The following is a 17,570-nucleotide window of genomic DNA, read 5'->3' as shown; positions in this document are numbered from 1 at the left end:
TTAGAATCTGATATCCAAATATGTGACTAAGTATTTGGGGGGCCGCCTCTCCCCAAAAACATCCCCAAGGGGAAAAATTTACTATAGCAATATGGGGCTCAAATGAAAAGTCTTTGGGAGTAAAGCACGAATCTGATATGAATATTCGGGAAAAGTGTCTATGGGACCACCCCACCCCCACAACACCACCCAAATAGGAAGTAATTGCTGACTTTTGCAATAAGGAGTTTAAATGAGATTAGAAAACGAATTTGATATCCAATTTTGGGCTAATGGCAATATGGGGTCTAAATAAATGATATATAGGTATATGAGAATAGAGCACGTTGCTGATATATATTCCGGGCTTAGTGTTTGGGGGACCACCCCAATCCGAAAAACAGCCCTAGATCGGGCATATTTACCGACCATGTCAATGTGGGGCTTAAATGAAAGGAATTGGTGGGAAGAGCAAGAATTAATACCCACTTTCGGGACCAATTTTCTGGGGGTCTACCCCTTTCCCAAAATACCCCACAAACAGCAATTTTTTACTGACCATCGCAATATGGGGCTCAAATAAAGGTATGTGGGAGTAGAATACGAATTTGATATCCAAATGTAGGACCATGTATTTAGGTCATCACCCCTTTCCCAAAACACCCCCCAAAGGGTAAAAATTTTTCGACCATGCCAATATGTGGCTCAAATGAAAGGTATTTGAGATTAGAAAACGAATTTGATAAACTATTTTGGGGCCATGTGTTTGGGGGACGCCTCCTCGTGGAAACTCCTCTAAGCCAATGGCGATATGAGGTTTAAAAAAATGGTATTTGAAAGAAGAGCACGATGCTGATATTTTTTCAGGGCCAAGTGTCTGGGGGATCTTCTCACTCCCGAAAACACCCCTAAATCAGATATCATGAGAATATCGGGCTGAAATAATGTATTTTAGGAATGAGTACACCTTACTTCCAAAATTAAATTCGTAGACCAATAAAGATCATATGGGATTCAGATAACCGCACTTATATTGTTAAACTGTTAGTCAAGCGATATACTATTTGCGTAGTATGGTATTTCATTAAAAGTTATTTGTCGACATTAAATATTCCAAGGAAAATTGGGTCAGCTAGTATTTAATTATAGGAAAGTCCATACCATAGGGAAACCCATAGTCTATATGGACCTAATTCTTCCCGAGAAATTAAACCAATATTTAAAATTTCAAAACTCACACAATAAAACTTGTTTTATTTGAAAATTAAATGTAAAAATATAAAAAGATACATTTTATGTAGTTAAGTGAATACATTCGCCTGCAATATCTTTACTGGCAATACAATTAAAAATTTATTGTTCATGAATAAACTTGTCTACAACTGTGTGAAATGCACGTCTGACCTAACAAACCAGTAGGAGTGGTTAAAATTTAACTTCATCCCCTTATGAAGCAAATAACATTTTATTTAAGAGCAGTTACTGCTTTTTGTGCGGCATCATCCAAATCTGTAGCAGTCTGTATGGCTAAACCCGATTTCTTTAAAATTTGTCTTGCTTCATCGACATTGGTACCTTCGAGACGAACAACTAATGGTACATTCAAACTGAGTTTTTTGGAAGCTGCTACAACACCATTGGCAATTGTGGCACAGTTAACAATGCCACCAAAAACGTTCACTAATATTCCCTTAACCTTGGGATCGGAAGTCAAAATCTCAAAAGCTTTCAAAACTTGATTTTCCTTAACCCCACCACCTACATCAAGAAAATTTGCTGGCTCTCCTCCATTCAATTTGATAATATCCATTGTGGCCATCGCCAAACCGGCTCCATTAACCAGGCATCCAATATTGCCATCCATCGCAACATAATTTAGATTATATTTGGAAGCTTCTAATTCACGTGGATCTGACTCCTCCTCGCTAATATCCATAGCGAATATATCTTTTTGTCTATACTGAGCGTTGTCATCAAAATTCAATTTGGCATCCACAGAGATAACCTCGCCTTTGTCTGTCTCAGCCAAAGGATTTATTTCAATTTGTACAGCATCGACAGCCTTGAATAGTTCATAGAGTTTTTGAATTTCCTGGGCGCATGTTTCAATGCATTTTCCTTTGAACTCTAAAAACTTGGCAACTTTTTCCAAAGTAGCCTGAGGTATAGCTTTATCGATATCCAATGGAATGGTGAGAATTTTCTCGGGAGTTTCTTCAGCCACTGCTTCAATATCAACGCCACCTGCCGGTGAAGCAATTAGAACTGGACCATTGTGTTCACGATCAAGTAAAATGCAGAGATATGTTTCACGAATAATATTAACACTGCGTGCCACCATAACTTTCTTCACCATAATGCCGGACTTGGGTGTTTGTTTGGTTATCAAACGATTTCCAATCATTTTTTTCGTAAGGGAAACCACTTCATTTTTGCTAAAGAGAAATGAGAAAATGTTACATTGGTTTAAAGTAGAATACGAACATCAAAACTAAGTAAATAATCATTAAATGAATACAAGCGTTAAGTTCTAAATTCAAGTTAACCCTAAGAAGCTCGGATTGGTCTGGCCAGAACAATTTTGACTTTTGTGACTTACAATTCATTAAGCATTTTTATGAAAAAGCCACTAAGATAAAAGGGGGTTCTAAGTAAATTAAAAAGGAAATTTATAAAATTTTGAATTATTTTGAACATCATATGCTAATGAGAGTAATACCTACGGATTTGAGCGGACGTGGTCTGGCTGGACCACAACATACATTTCGCAAATTCTGGTACTGTAAACAGATTTAGGGAAGGGATGCCCTCCTAGTTACCGCAACCTTTTGCCTGACTGCTATGCCGTTTCCAAATCTGAAAGTGCTTCGTTTGGAGCAGCCGGTGCAGCCAATCACACATCCCAAATAGGTGAGCCTATCTCCTTATTGGTAAGAGTTCTAGAATCATTCGCATCAAGCCTCTCAATAAACCTGAGAGCGATACGCCTTATATTATTCCACGCCCTCAGAGAGCGTATTGGCTTGCCGGAGAAGACCAATGGCATAGGCAAATTATAGGCATATGAAGATAAAATAGAGTCACCCTTGTGCTCAAGATTCGAACCCCCTGTAGGCCAGTCGTCTGTTGGCTTGAGACACCTGGCGCACCCGCAGACAACATGCAGCAGCCTAATACCGCCACCACAATTCCACAGGTTGCGAAAAGTAGAATGCGAAGTAGCTGCAACGGCAGTCGCGGATAATCATAGGTATCGAGCGGAGAATCTCATTGAGAGGCCATGTGGCACCGACTCTTGCGTAAATACTGAGTGCCTATTATGCTCGATAACTAATGGCCATCATGTTTCCGCGGCGATCGGTCATATAGACCGGAACGAGCTTGCTCGCCTATTAGAGCTTGACGAGGATCGCCACCTCCACATGTAAATATGGGTACAACATCACCGCCACCACAGCTGTTAGGTCTTAGATTACATTCCAAGCCTACACCGGGTCTTTAAATCTGCCGCTCCAATGGAAGCAGACGCAGATCATCAACCGCCTTGTGAATAACTCTACAATAGCTATCCTTGAGTGACTTGAAATTTTTTCCGTAAATAACTGCCTATAACGAGGTGCAGAATACTCTTGCAGAGCGAAATAATAAAACGTATTCTCCACTCAATAGTTCCACTATTCAGTACTCGGAACTGGCGATACAAACTTAAAAGAAGACCACAATTTTTTCAGGGTGCTTATCTGTACTTAAAAACAAACATTATTGGTGACTTTTTACACAAAAATTCGTAAAAATGTGTGGAATCGGATTACATTCATTAACATAAGGGAAGTTTTTCTATGTCAGATAAGACCAACACGTCGCTTATCTTGGTGCAGAGGAAGCATGCATAGGACTGCTGAGATAGTCGGTATTTTGTAGGGTTTAATGACGCGGGATTTTTTTGCGATGATAGGGAAGGAAGACATTTTTGGTCCAACAGTCGAAAAGTTTAAGCTCCACGAGAAAACGTCCAGTAATGGGTTGAGGCTGATAGATTTCGCCGCAGCAAAAAACATGTTAATTAGTAGCACCAGATTTCAAAATAAAAAATTCACAAAGCCACATGGCTGCCACCTGTTCAAAACACGAGAAATCAAATTGATCACGTTGTGATAGATAGAAGGCATTCATCCAGCGTGTTAGATGTACGATCGATCCGTGGAGCGAATATAGATTCGGATCATTACCTTGTTGCAGCAAAGGTTCGCACCCGTTTGGCATGGCAGCGGCATACTCCACTCGACTGACCCAACTGCCCGATGAAAGCACTCCTTGTTACGACGATATAATGGCGCAGTGGCAAACTATAGCCCACTCCATGGAAAATTCCGCGAAATCCGTACTTGGGTACCCGAAGCCTCCTCCAAGAAACCCATAGTACGACCAAGAGTGTCGAGATGCTACTGAAGCCAAGAATGCGGCATATAGAGCAACCCTGCAATCAGTAGCAACGCGCCAGATGGAGGAAAGGTATCGGGAGAAAAGGTGAGAGGAGAAACGTCTATTCCGCAGAAAGAAAAGGGAAATGGAAAGAAGTGAGTGTTAGCGAATTGAGATGTACATGAGTCAGAATAAAGTCCAGAAATTCTACCAAAGAATTAAACATCAAACCGATGGCTTTGATGCAGGCACATCCTCCTGCAGAGACAAAGAAGGAAATCTGGTAACTGATACAGATAACTTGCTGAGGATTGCGAAAGCACATTTTACGCAACTGCTAGTGTCCGACGTTGGCGAGGAAGAGAATACAGCAGAACCAATCCCTGATGATAGTATAGAATGTTTACTTCCTAGTCAGAATGAGGTCCAAGTAGCAGTGACCCGACTAAAGAACTACAAGGCAGCAGGAGCCGACGGGTTAACCGCTGAACTATTTAAGACCGGAGGCGACACGCTGATAAGGCGTATGCATCATCTTATCTGCGCAATCTGGCTAGAAGAACGCATACCTGATGATTGGAACCTCAGCATACTATGTCCCGTACACAAGAAAGAAGACAAGACGGAATGTGCCAACTACAGAGCAATAAGTCTCATCCCCATCGCATATAAGGTACTCTGAAGCGTACTGTGTGAAAGATTAGCTTAGGTTAGGTTAGGTTGAAAAGAGGGTGCAGATATTAATCCGCCCCATGCCACTATGGACATACACCTAAGCCAGTAATCGGTTTGTTGTGCGCTCTAAAAACTATAAAGTAACCTCGGAAAAGAAAATTTTAAGTTAGGAATTCGGTGCTACTTACAAAATCCTTTATTGTTTTCAAAGCCACTCCCCTAAGTTGGTTCATGTCTGATATTGTGTCTCCACCTAAGTACCGGTGTCTGTTGGACGCGAAAGCCGGGCAATGACAAAGGAAATGCTCCAACGTCTCATCATCTTCCCCGCATGCCCTACACATGCTATCACTTGCCGCACCGATTTGACATAAGTGAGCTCGTAGTATTTTGTGTCCCGTTATGATACCAATAGCTTTACTGACTTCCTTCTTGTTTCCTTTCAGTAATAGCCTCGTCTTCTCACGATCTGGGTCCCCCCATGGGATTTTCGCCGTCCTACCGGTCGTTTCGCTGTTCCACAATGTTCCATGCGCATTCCTCGCCCACCCCCTTAACTCGGACTGCGTCGACACGAAAGGCTTCGGGTTAACCAAGTCCACCGCCAAATCGTCTGCCCTTTCATTTACCCTTACTCCGTTATGGCCCGGCACCCAAACGATGCGGATTTTCCCATCCTCAGAGAAGGTGTTAATCTCCTTCTTACACTGCAATAATGTTCATGACCTTACCGTCCTGGTTGTTATTGTCCTTATGGCAATTTTACTGTCGGAAAAGAAGTTTACACTCGACGTCGTCCCGTTAGCACAACACCACTTCACGCATTCCGTGCAGGACCGTATTATGGTCAGGCAGTCTAAACCAGATCTCAGTCCCTGGCTTTTCAATGTACACCCCCAGGCCCACTCTGTCCTCTATCTTTGATCCATCCGTGTAACATGATCTTCCAGATGGCAATACTAGGCTTCCGTCAATCCAAGACTGTGCCGATGCCAGCAGTGCATCGCACTCGACTTCAAGGTTCATCTCAGGTATCCGATCGGAAACTACTCCCCTTCCTTCTAGATTTCCTATCGTCGCTCGATTATCCATTCTCCCATCGCCTTAAGTTTCATAGCCGTAGTGGCTGCAATTAATCTTAATACAATTAATCTGTATGTCAATGGGTCGGATATCTAGAATAGTCCCCAGTGCCCTAGTGGGCGTGGTCCTTATCGCTCCGCCTATGCCAAGACAACATGTTCTCTGAACCTGTTGTATGGTCCTTATGTTGCATTTTTTATCCATAGCAGTCCACCAAACTACTAAGGCGTAAGTAAGTATTGGTCTAGGATTCATGCCCCATTTCGAGCCTACGGCCCGACTACATAGTGTCCAACATCTGTGAGCTATCTCTGTACGCTCCTGAATGTGACACTTCCACTTCAGTTTCCTGTCCAAGAACACACCTAAGTATTTGACCTCGAAAATCAAAGTCGTCTTATTGAGGAAACGTGGTGAGTTAAATTCGTCCACCTTCGTCTTCCTCGTGAACAGGCATATTTCAGTCTTCTCTGGGTTAACATTGAGACCTTGACGTGGTTAAGGGAGCAAAACGAAATAAAACACAAACAATTAAAAAATTTATGAATATTTTTAATTTTGCTTCCTGACACGTCACTTATATTTTTTCGAATGAATCAAATTTTTCTGTACAATGAAAAGAAAATGACAATCCAATGCCTACTCAATTTAACATATTTTTTAAAACTCAAAAGTGTTATATAGACTACAAGGAAAATGAAAACTTAACCTACTTTGTTAAAAAATAAATAATTTAAACGATTGAGAATAATAAATGTGGATACACCACAACCTCTTGGTCTAGCCCAGTCATATGCAATATGCAAGACTTTTTCGACCCTTCTGCATAGCTCGTTCGGATCCTTACCTCTTAGAAGTATTATAACATAGTCTGCGTAGCAGACGGGTTCAAATCCCTCCTCAGTCAGCATCCGTAATAGGTAACCGATAGGTCGATAAAATGCCCCCCTGTGGCGTGCCCATAACTTGCATAACTTGTCGCATAACTTGCCTTTCCGGGTATAAACACCACCCTTGCCTCCTGCCAGGCTTTCGGAGTATATGAAAGTCCTAGGCACGCTGTGAAAATTTTGGCCAGACGAGGCGCCCGATAGTCTGCCTCTTTCTGTAGAACGCCGGAAATATTCGATCAGGTCCGGGTGACTTAAATGGTTTCAAGCTCCTCAAGGATTCCTTCACCATAAATTCCATTATTATAAACCTGTGATCAACGTCATTATTCCAAGATTCCGGTGTCTCCGTGAGTCCCGTCGTATCCTGTGGAAAATGGGTTTTCATGAAAAGCCTCAACATGTCCTCCGTTGTCTCTGATCTCATTCTCATGTCGTCTACTAACGTTTCAGTTTGATCATGGGTTTTTGAGAGAAACTTTTTCATCTTGGCGGCGTCGTTAATGCTATCGACCTGTTCGCAGAAAAGCTTCCAGGAGCCTCGGTTTGCCGCTCTGGTAGTTTTATTGTATTCTTTGAGCCGTGTGTAATACACATCCCAATAAACTTCCGCTTTTTACGACGTGCTCTGTTAAAAAGTCTGCGGACCTCTTTCCCAATATTGCGAATCTCCCCGGACATCCAGGGTTTTTCTTGGGCTGATTTCCTTTCCCGAAGAAGACATCTATTTTCGAAAACCCCCACCAGTGCAGTCGTTATCCTGTTGACATAGTCGTCAATGTCTTCTATGCTTGGACATCCAAATTATCTCCTCCAAGTCTTAGGCTTAGGAGCAAGTCCATAGCGACATGGGGTGGTTTATAATCCGCACAAAGAAAAATTTAAAAACTAGGTTCAATTTAGAAATTTGTACATTATAAACACTTCGAATTTATGATAAGCTCAAAAATCCAATTAAAATCCACAAACCAATTGTTTAAAAGTTGCCCTTTTTTTAAGCAACTCCTTTACTGTTTTCATAAAAATCAGTAAGGAAAGGTAAAAGTCGGGCGGTGCTGACTGTATAATACTCTACACAAGTACAAAGTGGGAGCTATATAGTTCTAAACCAATTTTGATGGAACTCGGCGGATGTTTTCAAATGGGTTATTTAAACAACATCAAATATCGAGCAAATGTGTTCAAACTGTAATAACTATGGTTGACAAATGACAATATTATGCAGCTATATCTAAATCTGAACCGATTTATATGAAATTCTCTCTGTCCTTTCTGCAAAATTTCTAGAGAATCGTTTAACAATGACAATTTTATTACATTTTTACTGCGAATCGGATGAACATATATATGGGAGCTATATGCAAACCTGAACCGATTTTTTCCAATTTCAATAGTCTTCGTCTCAACGCCAATAAGAATGTATGTGCCAAATTTGAAGACGATCGGATGAAAATTGCGCCCTGTAGTTTTGTATGACACTTGCTGATGCTCGGAACCACTTAATACCAAACGAGGTTTCAGACAAGGAGACAGCCTATCGTGCGATTTCTTTAATATCCTACTGGAGAAGATTGTACGAGATGCAGATGTGAATAGATATGGCACACTAATCACAAGAGAACACATGCTACTCGCCTATGCCGACGACATCGACATCATAGGTCGGTCACCGGATGTAGTAAATGCTGCCTTTGAAAGAATCGAAAGAGAGTTAGTGAAAATGGGTCTGGCGGTAAATTGAGATAAAACGAAACGGATCGTTTATACTCCCTAAACGCCTTGTACAACCGAGCAGATAAAGAAAGTGAAGAAAATTGGGAACCACAACTTTTGAGATAGTAAGCAACTTTATCTAACTCGGCACCGCCGTAACCAAAACGAATGACGCCAGTTTTTAGATAAAGCGATAAATAATACTGGCAAACAGATGCTACTTTGGACTAAGTAAGCAGTGTATGGAGTATTTGAGAGAAAGATTCTTCGTAACATATATGGACCAGTTTGCGTTAATGGAGACTATAGGCGATGTATGAACCACGAGCTGTATGACGACGATAGCATAGTTACACGTATCAAAATACAACGGCTGCGTTGCCTAGGTCATGTTGTCAGAATGGATGAAGAAGCTCCAGCAAAGAAGTCGTTTGAAGGCAAACACGATGGTACACGCAAACCGGGAAGACCAAAAGCCCGGAGGAAAAATCAAGTGGTGAGGGACACCTCGAAACTTGGTGTCAGAAATTTTAGAATGAGCGCAGAAGATCGAGGCGCTTGGAACGCTATTCTACGTTCGGCTAGCGGAACAAAATTTATGTCATAGCCAGTTAAAGTAAGACCCGCAATTTATTTTATTTATTTATTTGCATTATGTAATTCGAAGCCACATGACACCGTTTGTACAATTTTGTACAAATTGAACTACTCTTATGTTTAAAAAGTATTGTTTTATATATTTTTAAATTTAAAATTAAAATAGAAATCAAAAGGAAAAAATCAATACTCTGAAGGATCCCAACTAAAAAATTGCAAAGAATCATTGAGAAAATACTCAATAATTTTAATAGTAACAAAACCTTTTTTCTTTTTTGGGAACTTGCTTGATTAAAAATGTTTCGTTTTCGGATAAGAGAGAAGACGCAGGTTAAAGGGTGAAAACCTCTTTCCAAGCCTGGATTTCCAGCGGACGTTTAGTCCTCTCGTGATTCTGGAGTTCTGAAGTAAGTTGAATTGACTGACTGGACGGCTCGTCGTCGTTGTCGTTACATGTCTACATGTGGAGGCGGTGATCCTCGTCAAGCTTCTATAGGTAAAAGCTCGTTACGGTTCAAAGGATCGATGGCCGCGGGAACATGATGATCTTTGGTTATTTAAAGGCGCCAATAACTCGCCTTGTCACATTGAGCATCATAAGCACTCAATATTTATGTACATACCGGTGCCCTCGAACTCTCACTGCGACTATTCGCACGATACCGCAGGTTGCTCTCGACTGCAATTGTAGCTACTCCGTATGAAGGATTCCACTATCCGCAACCTGGGGACGCGCCGATAGCACGCAGCTAAGCTTCTCTTGACAACAATGAACACATCACAGATCGATGCTTAAAGTTCGAGCCTGTGTGGTGCTCATAGTTATCCCTTGCCGATGCTCTCACCAGCGTGTTTATACCTATGATCTTTGAAATTAAATTTATTGGCAATTAAAAATTTCCAGACTTTTTCAACTGCCCCTTTAGAGCATAGTTTCTCTCATCTAGCTTCAGTTTATGTCGAAATATATATGTATATCACTTCCGGTAAATATTCATGTATAATCAGCATATAAAATGATTTTACCATTGTATTCCATATTTGGCACAAAATTCTTTCTCAGATCCTCTCTAACATCTATATATTGCACAAATTGTTGTTGTTGTTGTTGTTGTAGCAGTTTATTGTGTACTATCTTTCGTCTGCTTGATTCTGTTGAGTGTCAAGACCCAGGAACTCCGCGACTAAGATGGGGTGCGTCCACAGGGATCTGGGTCTGAGTCGAGTGGGTCTGGCCGGGCAGTTAAACAGGTGACGTGTATCGTGCGGTCCCTGGTTACAGTCGGGACATACATCTTGCACGTCGGCATCAATCCTAGCTCTGTGGGAATTGAGGCGGCTGCATCTGCCGGAACGTAATTGAGCCAGAATCACTCTGGTTTGCCGGGGGAGGTCGATTTCTTCGGGTGCAATGGGTGGCGGTCGTTCTCCAAGGACTACATTCACCCGGTAGCCAGTTAACGCGTCTGCTACCGTGTCTGCATGAATGTTGTTCAGACCCGCTTGATATGCCGCTTGATCTAGAGGTTCTCTCTTGTAGCGCTGGACCTCACGCTCTAGATCATGTAGATCTACCTTAAGGCTTCTGGGCGGTGGGTATCTATCCACAAGATGATGATTTGGATGATTTCTGCGATAACAGCCCAAAAGGTATTGCTTAGACAGCATGTAGTTATGTCTTCGCACTGGTAGGATCTTTGTCTCCTGGTGGAGGTGGTCCACATGAGAACTAAGGAGGCAGCCCGTCGCAGTTCGGAGGGCGGCATTCTGACAGATCTGAATATTATTCCACTGCGTGTCACAAAGCTGACGTGACCACACTGGCGCTGCATAACTTACCACAGACCGGCCAATTGCTTTGTACGTGGTCAACAAGGTTTCTTCGTCTGCACCCCAAGTGCTGCCAGCGAGTGACTTGAGGACCTTGTTTCTACTTTTGACTTTATTGCAGATTGCTGTGGCATGTGGGGAGAAAGTGTAGGAGCTGTCAAATGTGACGCCAAGTATTTTGGGACACTTGATGGTCGGAATCAATTCTCCATCGACCATCACAGTCAGCTCAGAATTCACCTCACGCGTATTTGTAGTGAACAGTGTGGCTGAAGATTTGGTGGCGGATATCTTCAGATTTCTTGCAGCGAAATATGAGGCAAGCTCGTTGAGGTAGACGTTCAACCTATCGCAGATGTCATCAATGGGTGGGGGGCCTGATGCCAAGATCGTACAGTCGTCCGCATATGATACGATCTCTATGCCGTCTGGAGGAGGTGGGATGGAGGATAGGTAGAGGTTAAACAGAGCCGGAGATATCACCCCGCCTTGGGGAACTCCCTGTTTCACTCTACGGTGTTTTGACTTCTTATCCCTAAATTCCACAAATGACTGGCGGCCACACAGATAATTCGCGACCCAACGTTTAAGGCCTGGCTGGAGGGACGTGTTGGCGATGTCCTCAAATAATTTGGCATGGCTGACCGTGTCGAATGCCTTCGATAGGTCCATTGCCACGAGGACCGTCCTATCACATGGCCTGGGTTGATTGAAGCCACGGCAAATGTGTGTGGTGATGGCATGCAAAGCTGTTGTTGTGCTGTGCAGTCTCCGAAATCCGTGTTGATGCTCGGCGAATGGAAATTCTCCTACGAGGCTCGGGAGGAGTAATGCCTCAAGCGTCTTAGCCACTGGTGAGAGAAGGGAGATCGGTCTGTACGACTCCCCCAAACTCGGGTCTTTACCAGGCTTCAGTAGCGGGATCACTCTGCCCATTTTCCAGACATCGGGAACTATAAGAGTGTTCAATGACAGGTTAAGGACAGTGATAAGGTACTCAACTCCAGGTAAATCCAGATTCTTCAGCATCAATGTAGAGATTCCGTCGGGGCCCATCGCCTTGGAAGATTTGGCGCCACGGATGACATTCGTAACTTCGCCCACGGTAAATTGTGATGACTGTTCATCGGCTCGGAGACCACGAATACGGCGAATGGCTCTCCTCCTTGCCCTGTCTCTCTCGGGACGCACGATAAATTGACGGTTGAACAACCTGGCGCATCTCTTCGGATCAGTCACGGTTAACTCGCCAAAAGTGACTGAGGTCCTGTCGTTCCGTCTACCGGGTGCCTAAGTTACATTGCTCCAAGTGTTCCAGCCACAAATTCCGCTTATGTTCGTTGACTACCCTGTTTATTTCCAGATTCAGCTCGCTGATTCTGGGGTTAGCGGGGTCCATAGCACGAATCCCATCACGCTCGTCTGCGAGTACCACTGCTTGCGCCGGGAAATTGGGTCGCACTTGCGGTATTCCACCGGCTGGTATAAAGCGAGCGGCTGCTGCGTAGATGATGTCTCGGAATTTCCTCTCGGCCACAAGCACATCAGAGGGGGGTGGCAGTTCATTGAAGCGGCGATTGGTATACTCTCTGAAGCCAGTCCAATTGGCCTTCTTGTAGTTGATGAACGTTCGGCGCTCAGAGGGTGGTCGGTCGATGATGAGGATTATGGGGAGGTGGTCTGACCCCAAAGAGATGACGGCTTGCCAGGATACGTCACTCAGGAGATCAGGGGATGCGATTGAGATGTCTGGCGAGCTGCTGCACCTCCTCGTAATCCTAGTGGGGGCATCCTCATTCACCGTGCAAAACGTGGAGCTATCTATTTGCTCTGCCAAAGCTATGCCACGCTGGTCGTTGCCTAGGGGAGAATGCCATGACGAGTGATGTGCATTGAAATCCCCCAGAACCAGACGACTATGGCCAGATAGCAACCCACTTATGTCGGGGCTGTAGGCCTGGCCATTAATCGGGTCACAGCTGCCAACCGGCGGTATATACACGTTGTATATCTCTATCTCGGCAGTACCAGACTTGACTGCTACCCCCATACATTCCATGTATGGGTCACTAGCGTCAAGCGCAGGCGAGATAGGTCTATACTGCACGGAATGGTGTATAACGAAGGCCAATCCCCCACCTCCATTCCTTGAGCGATCCTTACGTAGCACATTGTAGCCGTGACAACTGTGCAAGCTGCAGGTGTTAGTCAGCTTTGTCTCCTGGATCGCTGCGACCGATATGCTCTTCCGACTCATAAAATCCACAATCTCATCAATCTTGCCTCGCAGTCCATTGCAGTTTAACTGCAGGAACGATACATTTCCCGACACTGGCCTGGCAATAGTAGGGCTAGGGTGCTGTCTTTGCATAAATTGCCGTACGGGAGAGGTCGGGGGGGTCACATAGTCCGACGACGAGGACGCCGAAGGCGACGACGGCGACGCTTGTGACCCACTGCTGGCTATGTTCGCACAGCACCTAGCGACATAGCCAGTATGACTATACTCCCGTAGCGAAGTTAGGCCAGAGCAAGAACGGAAATGTACCCACTCCAAGCACCTGTTACACCTCACCGACACTGACCGATGATGAAGGCGGTTCTGGCAAACGGAACAGAACCAGGGTCCGGGGTTCTTTTCAATCCCGGCACGGACCAAAAGCATACGGAGAAGGCACTCCGGGATGTGCCTCTCCCATGACGAAAAAAGACGAACACGTACACTGAGGCGGCAGCCCTTGCCGATGAAGATTCCATCGGGTCAATCCGGTACGTACAACCGGCTGCCATGGGATTGCACAAATTGTCTTTGGTTGCTATTGCGTTTTACTAAACTCAGCAATTTTTGTCAACGTTACAAAAGAATAAATTTCAATAAATCATATTTTTAAATTTTAAGGAATTTGTTATCGCATCACAATTTTATTCGAATATACAGCGGTCAAAAAAAGTATTCATCATTAGCAAAATTGATAATAAATTCACTTATTTTGGGTAATTGAAGAAAATTTAAAGTAAACAAATAATGCAGTTTTATGCAATAGTTTATTTTTCGTAATATGTTTTAAAATAAATTCAAAAAATAAATTTAATTAGCGCAAAAAATGCAATTTTATATAATAACACCAAAAACAGAACAAAAAAAGTATTCATCATTGATGTGCTATCATCAAAGTCAAATTCAAATATTATTTGGGAATCCCCCTTTTCTGTTTTATTTAGTAAAGGAGACTTTGCCCTTGACAGCAAATATTTAATTTCATTGAAAATATAGGTTTTGTCAAAATGTTTTTGTCTGATAAAGGTAAAAGTTTTGATAATAAAACACCACAGGAATGGTTTAACTCAAAAAACTATCAGTGAAATATTAAATAGACCACGATCTACTATACAATCCATCATCAGAAAGTGGACAGAAACGAAAACTGTTGACAATAAACCAAGATCTGGTCGACCAAAAGCACTTTCAGTTGGAGATGTGCGTTGGCTAGTGCGGCAAGTTCAGAAAACTCCGAAGACAAATGCGACCATTCTTCGTAAAAACACTATGGAATATTTAGGGAAGGAAGTTACTACACAAACAATTCGAAAAACACTCAAAAGGCATAGTTACAGAGGAAGAACTGCACGTAAGAAGCCCTTTATAAATAAAATAAACCGAGTGAAAAGGCTAAACTTCGCAAAAATGTATGTAAAACAGCCCGAATCATTTTGGAAAACAGTCATTTTTGCAGACGAGAGCAAGTTTAATCTTTTTGGGTGCGATGGAAAGGTCATAGTGTACAGAAAACCAAATACAGAGCTTGAAGAACGAAACACAGTTGCTACTGTAAAACATGGTGGAGGTGGTTTAATGGTTTGGGGGTGTATGGCGGCTTCAGGAGCGGGAAATCTGGAAATTATTAATGGAGTAATGGATCATAAGTATTACATTGACATTTTAAAGAGGAATTTAAAAGATAGTGCTGTAAAACTTGGGCTTGGTAATAACTTTCAATATTATCAATATAATGACCCCAAACATTCTGCTTTAAATACCAAGATGTGGATGCTGTATAACTGCCCCAAAGTCATTAAAACTCCTCCTCTAAGTCCCGACTTGAACCCAATTGAACATCTTTGGGAACATCTCGAACGCAAATTGAGAACGCGCAATTTTTCGAGCAAGAGTCAAATGCAACAGGTGATAATGGAGGAATGGACTAATATAGACCAAAATATAACCGCTAAATTAGTCCAATCGATGTCAAACCGTTTAAAAGAAGTTATAAGACGCGGTGGTCGAATAACAAAGTATTAATTTTTTTAAATTATGTTATTTATTTTTTTGTTTTTTTGCAATGATGAATACTTTTTTTGTTTAATTTTTTGTGTTCAGCTGTAAAATGGCCCTTTTTGTTCCAATAAATACTATTTTTTTCTTTAAAAACAATGAAATTGTGTACATATATATCACACAAGCACTACTGCATCATTAGTTTAATATGTTTTTATTCCAATTGTCTTTTGTAGACTTATTAAAAAAAAAACATTGAATGATGAATACTTTTTTTGACCGCTGTATGAGTTCGCTGTTTATTTGTTCCCTTTGATAGGCTATAGCACCTGTTATCATTAAAAAATAAGGCCTAATTGATGGTAATAGTGGCGCTAATTATCGCGTATAAATAAAAGTTGTTAAAATATACAATTCAATGCCTGAGCATAAACTTTTGGCTTCTTTTATGTGCAATTGAAGGTATCTTGTTCGTTATAAATGTTGGCAAAGGTTAAATATGATTCAGTCTGGCCTATCTTATCTGTGTGTTTTTGTATTTCAAATTGTCGTCAATGTCAAATGCTTTTCTTTTGCTATTGCACGAAGCAGTATTTAGATGTCACAAATATTGTATACAAAAAAAACTGGTTCAATAAGGAAATACTACTCTCACTCCAGGTACACGAAAAACGCTTTACTTACTTTGTGGTTATGTGAACACCCCCCTTAAAGCCATTATCGAATGTACCTTTACCGCGACCTCCAGCCAATATCTGAGCCTTTACCACATACTCGGGGCATTCTGAAATACAACACACGATTACTATATATATCAAAAACAATAAGTCCCATCACATACCAAATTGCTTTAAAGCTTCAGCATCTTGGCTCGAGTTATCCAACACCTTAAACTGTTGTATGGCAACATTATATTTTTGTAAAAGATCCTTACTTTGGAATTCCAACAAATTCAAGTTACGAACTTGTTGCAGTGCTGGAACCTGCTGCATTTTACAATTAGTATATTATTATTTCCATAATGTTGCTACTGACCTTACGAAGGTTGCGCAGGGTATTAGCGGCAATATTCATCATTTCGAAATTTTGTTGTCGGAACACGGCAGGCGATATCAACAAGTAGTATGTGCCGGTAAACTAAATAAACAATAACAATAAAATAAATACTCAATTCAAAGATTCAATATCTTAAAGGAACTTTGAACCTTTCAGCGAAAAAAAGGCTAAACTTCTTATCAGCCGGTTCAGAGGCGGAATCTTAAAAAGCAGCTGAAGATGTTGCCACAGTGCAGACTTTGTATGGTTCACACAAAGCGATAAATCGTTTGAATGTCACTTCGCTTTGCGTGATTTCTTTTTTTAAATAGTAGAATCCCAATTCCAATACCATGACAGCCAAATGTACGTACCGGATTGATCCGATGGAGTTCTTCACCGGCAAGGGCTGCCGCTTCAGTGTACAACACACTGCTACAATAACAACAACATTTGAAATACATATATGTTATGAATTGCAAAAGGCCCATAACAAAATGATTTTCTACCCATGATTAGTCTTGTCATTATCTTCTTCGTATGATAAAGAATAGCTAAATGCATGCCTGCATATGTGGTGGGTATCATTTTTCAATACAGTTGGTTTTCATAAAACATCTGTTCCCGGCACGAGATAGCTGTGTACACAACACAAACTGGAACTTTGAGGTCCGATCTGTGTGGTGCTCTTTGCTGTCACAAGAAGCTTAGCTGCGAGCTACCGAGCGCGTTCACAGGTTGCGGATAGTCAGATGCTCCATACGGAGTAGCTGCAAGAACAGTCGCAGACAAAAAGCGGTATCTAGCGGAGTCTTAGTGAGAGGTTGGCTCACTTGCCCAGCTGATGGAATTGTCCAACTCTAGAGTTGTTTCCAAATCCCACTAGAACCTCAAATGCTTGATCCTTTTTCCCATTTTAATTGTTGTAATTTATAATTAACACGTTTTTAATGGTAAATCTTTTAATCTTGTGGCAGCTACACATGATAATGCAAATAAAAACAAAAATTTCAATTAGGAAGTGTCCAGAAATTTGATCGCCTAGTGGGAATTTGCGCCACCATCACCAC

General features: G+C 42.0%; 1 protein-coding gene across 3 annotated transcripts; it reads right to left on the bottom strand.

Annotated features, from left to right (window-relative positions):
• Positions 1–1,197: 1,197 nt before the first annotated feature.
• Positions 1,198–16,757, bottom strand: LOC106086810 (succinate--CoA ligase [GDP-forming] subunit beta, mitochondrial). Of its 3 annotated transcripts, XM_059367685.1 has the most exons (5): positions 16,671–16,757; positions 16,501–16,602; positions 16,307–16,451; positions 16,150–16,249; positions 1,198–2,414 (listed from the first exon to the last, which is right to left on the bottom strand). In XM_059367685.1, exons 2-5 carry the CDS (start codon positions 16,540–16,542, stop codon positions 1,445–1,447), a joined length of 1,257 nt encoding a protein of 418 aa, XP_059223668.1. In that variant the 5' UTR covers positions 16,543–16,602; positions 16,671–16,757; the 3' UTR covers positions 1,198–1,444. The 3 variants fall into 3 exon arrangements, with proteins under 3 accessions (XP_059223668.1, XP_059223667.1, XP_059223669.1); XM_059367684.1 differs by having other exon boundaries at positions 16,501–16,709; XM_059367686.1 differs by having other exon boundaries at positions 16,307–16,448; positions 16,501–16,709.
• Between the last annotated feature and the right edge of the window lie 813 nt (positions 16,758–17,570).

This window comes from Stomoxys calcitrans, chromosome 4 (assembly GCF_963082655.1).
Source record: "Stomoxys calcitrans chromosome 4, idStoCalc2.1, whole genome shotgun sequence".
In the NCBI taxonomy this organism is placed as follows: domain Eukaryota; kingdom Metazoa; phylum Arthropoda; class Insecta; order Diptera; family Muscidae; genus Stomoxys; species Stomoxys calcitrans.
Note: the sequence above shows the minus strand (reverse complement) of the source record. Positions and strands in the feature narration are given on the sequence as shown.

Bases quoted from the DNA above. Each gene is read 5' to 3' on its own strand.
- LOC106086810 (XM_059367685.1), bottom strand. From the start codon at position 16,542: ATGATGAATATTGCCGCTAATACCCTGCGCAACCTTCGTAAG. The intron at 16,452-16,500 runs GTCAGTAGCAAC...TGTAAAATGCAG, and splicing joins CCCTGCGCAACCTTCGTAAG to CAGGTTCCAGCACTGCAACA. The intron at 2,415-16,149 runs GTAAGTAAAGCG...ATTTCTCTTTAG, and splicing joins GGTGTTCACATAACCACAAA to CAAAAATGAAGTGGTTTCCC.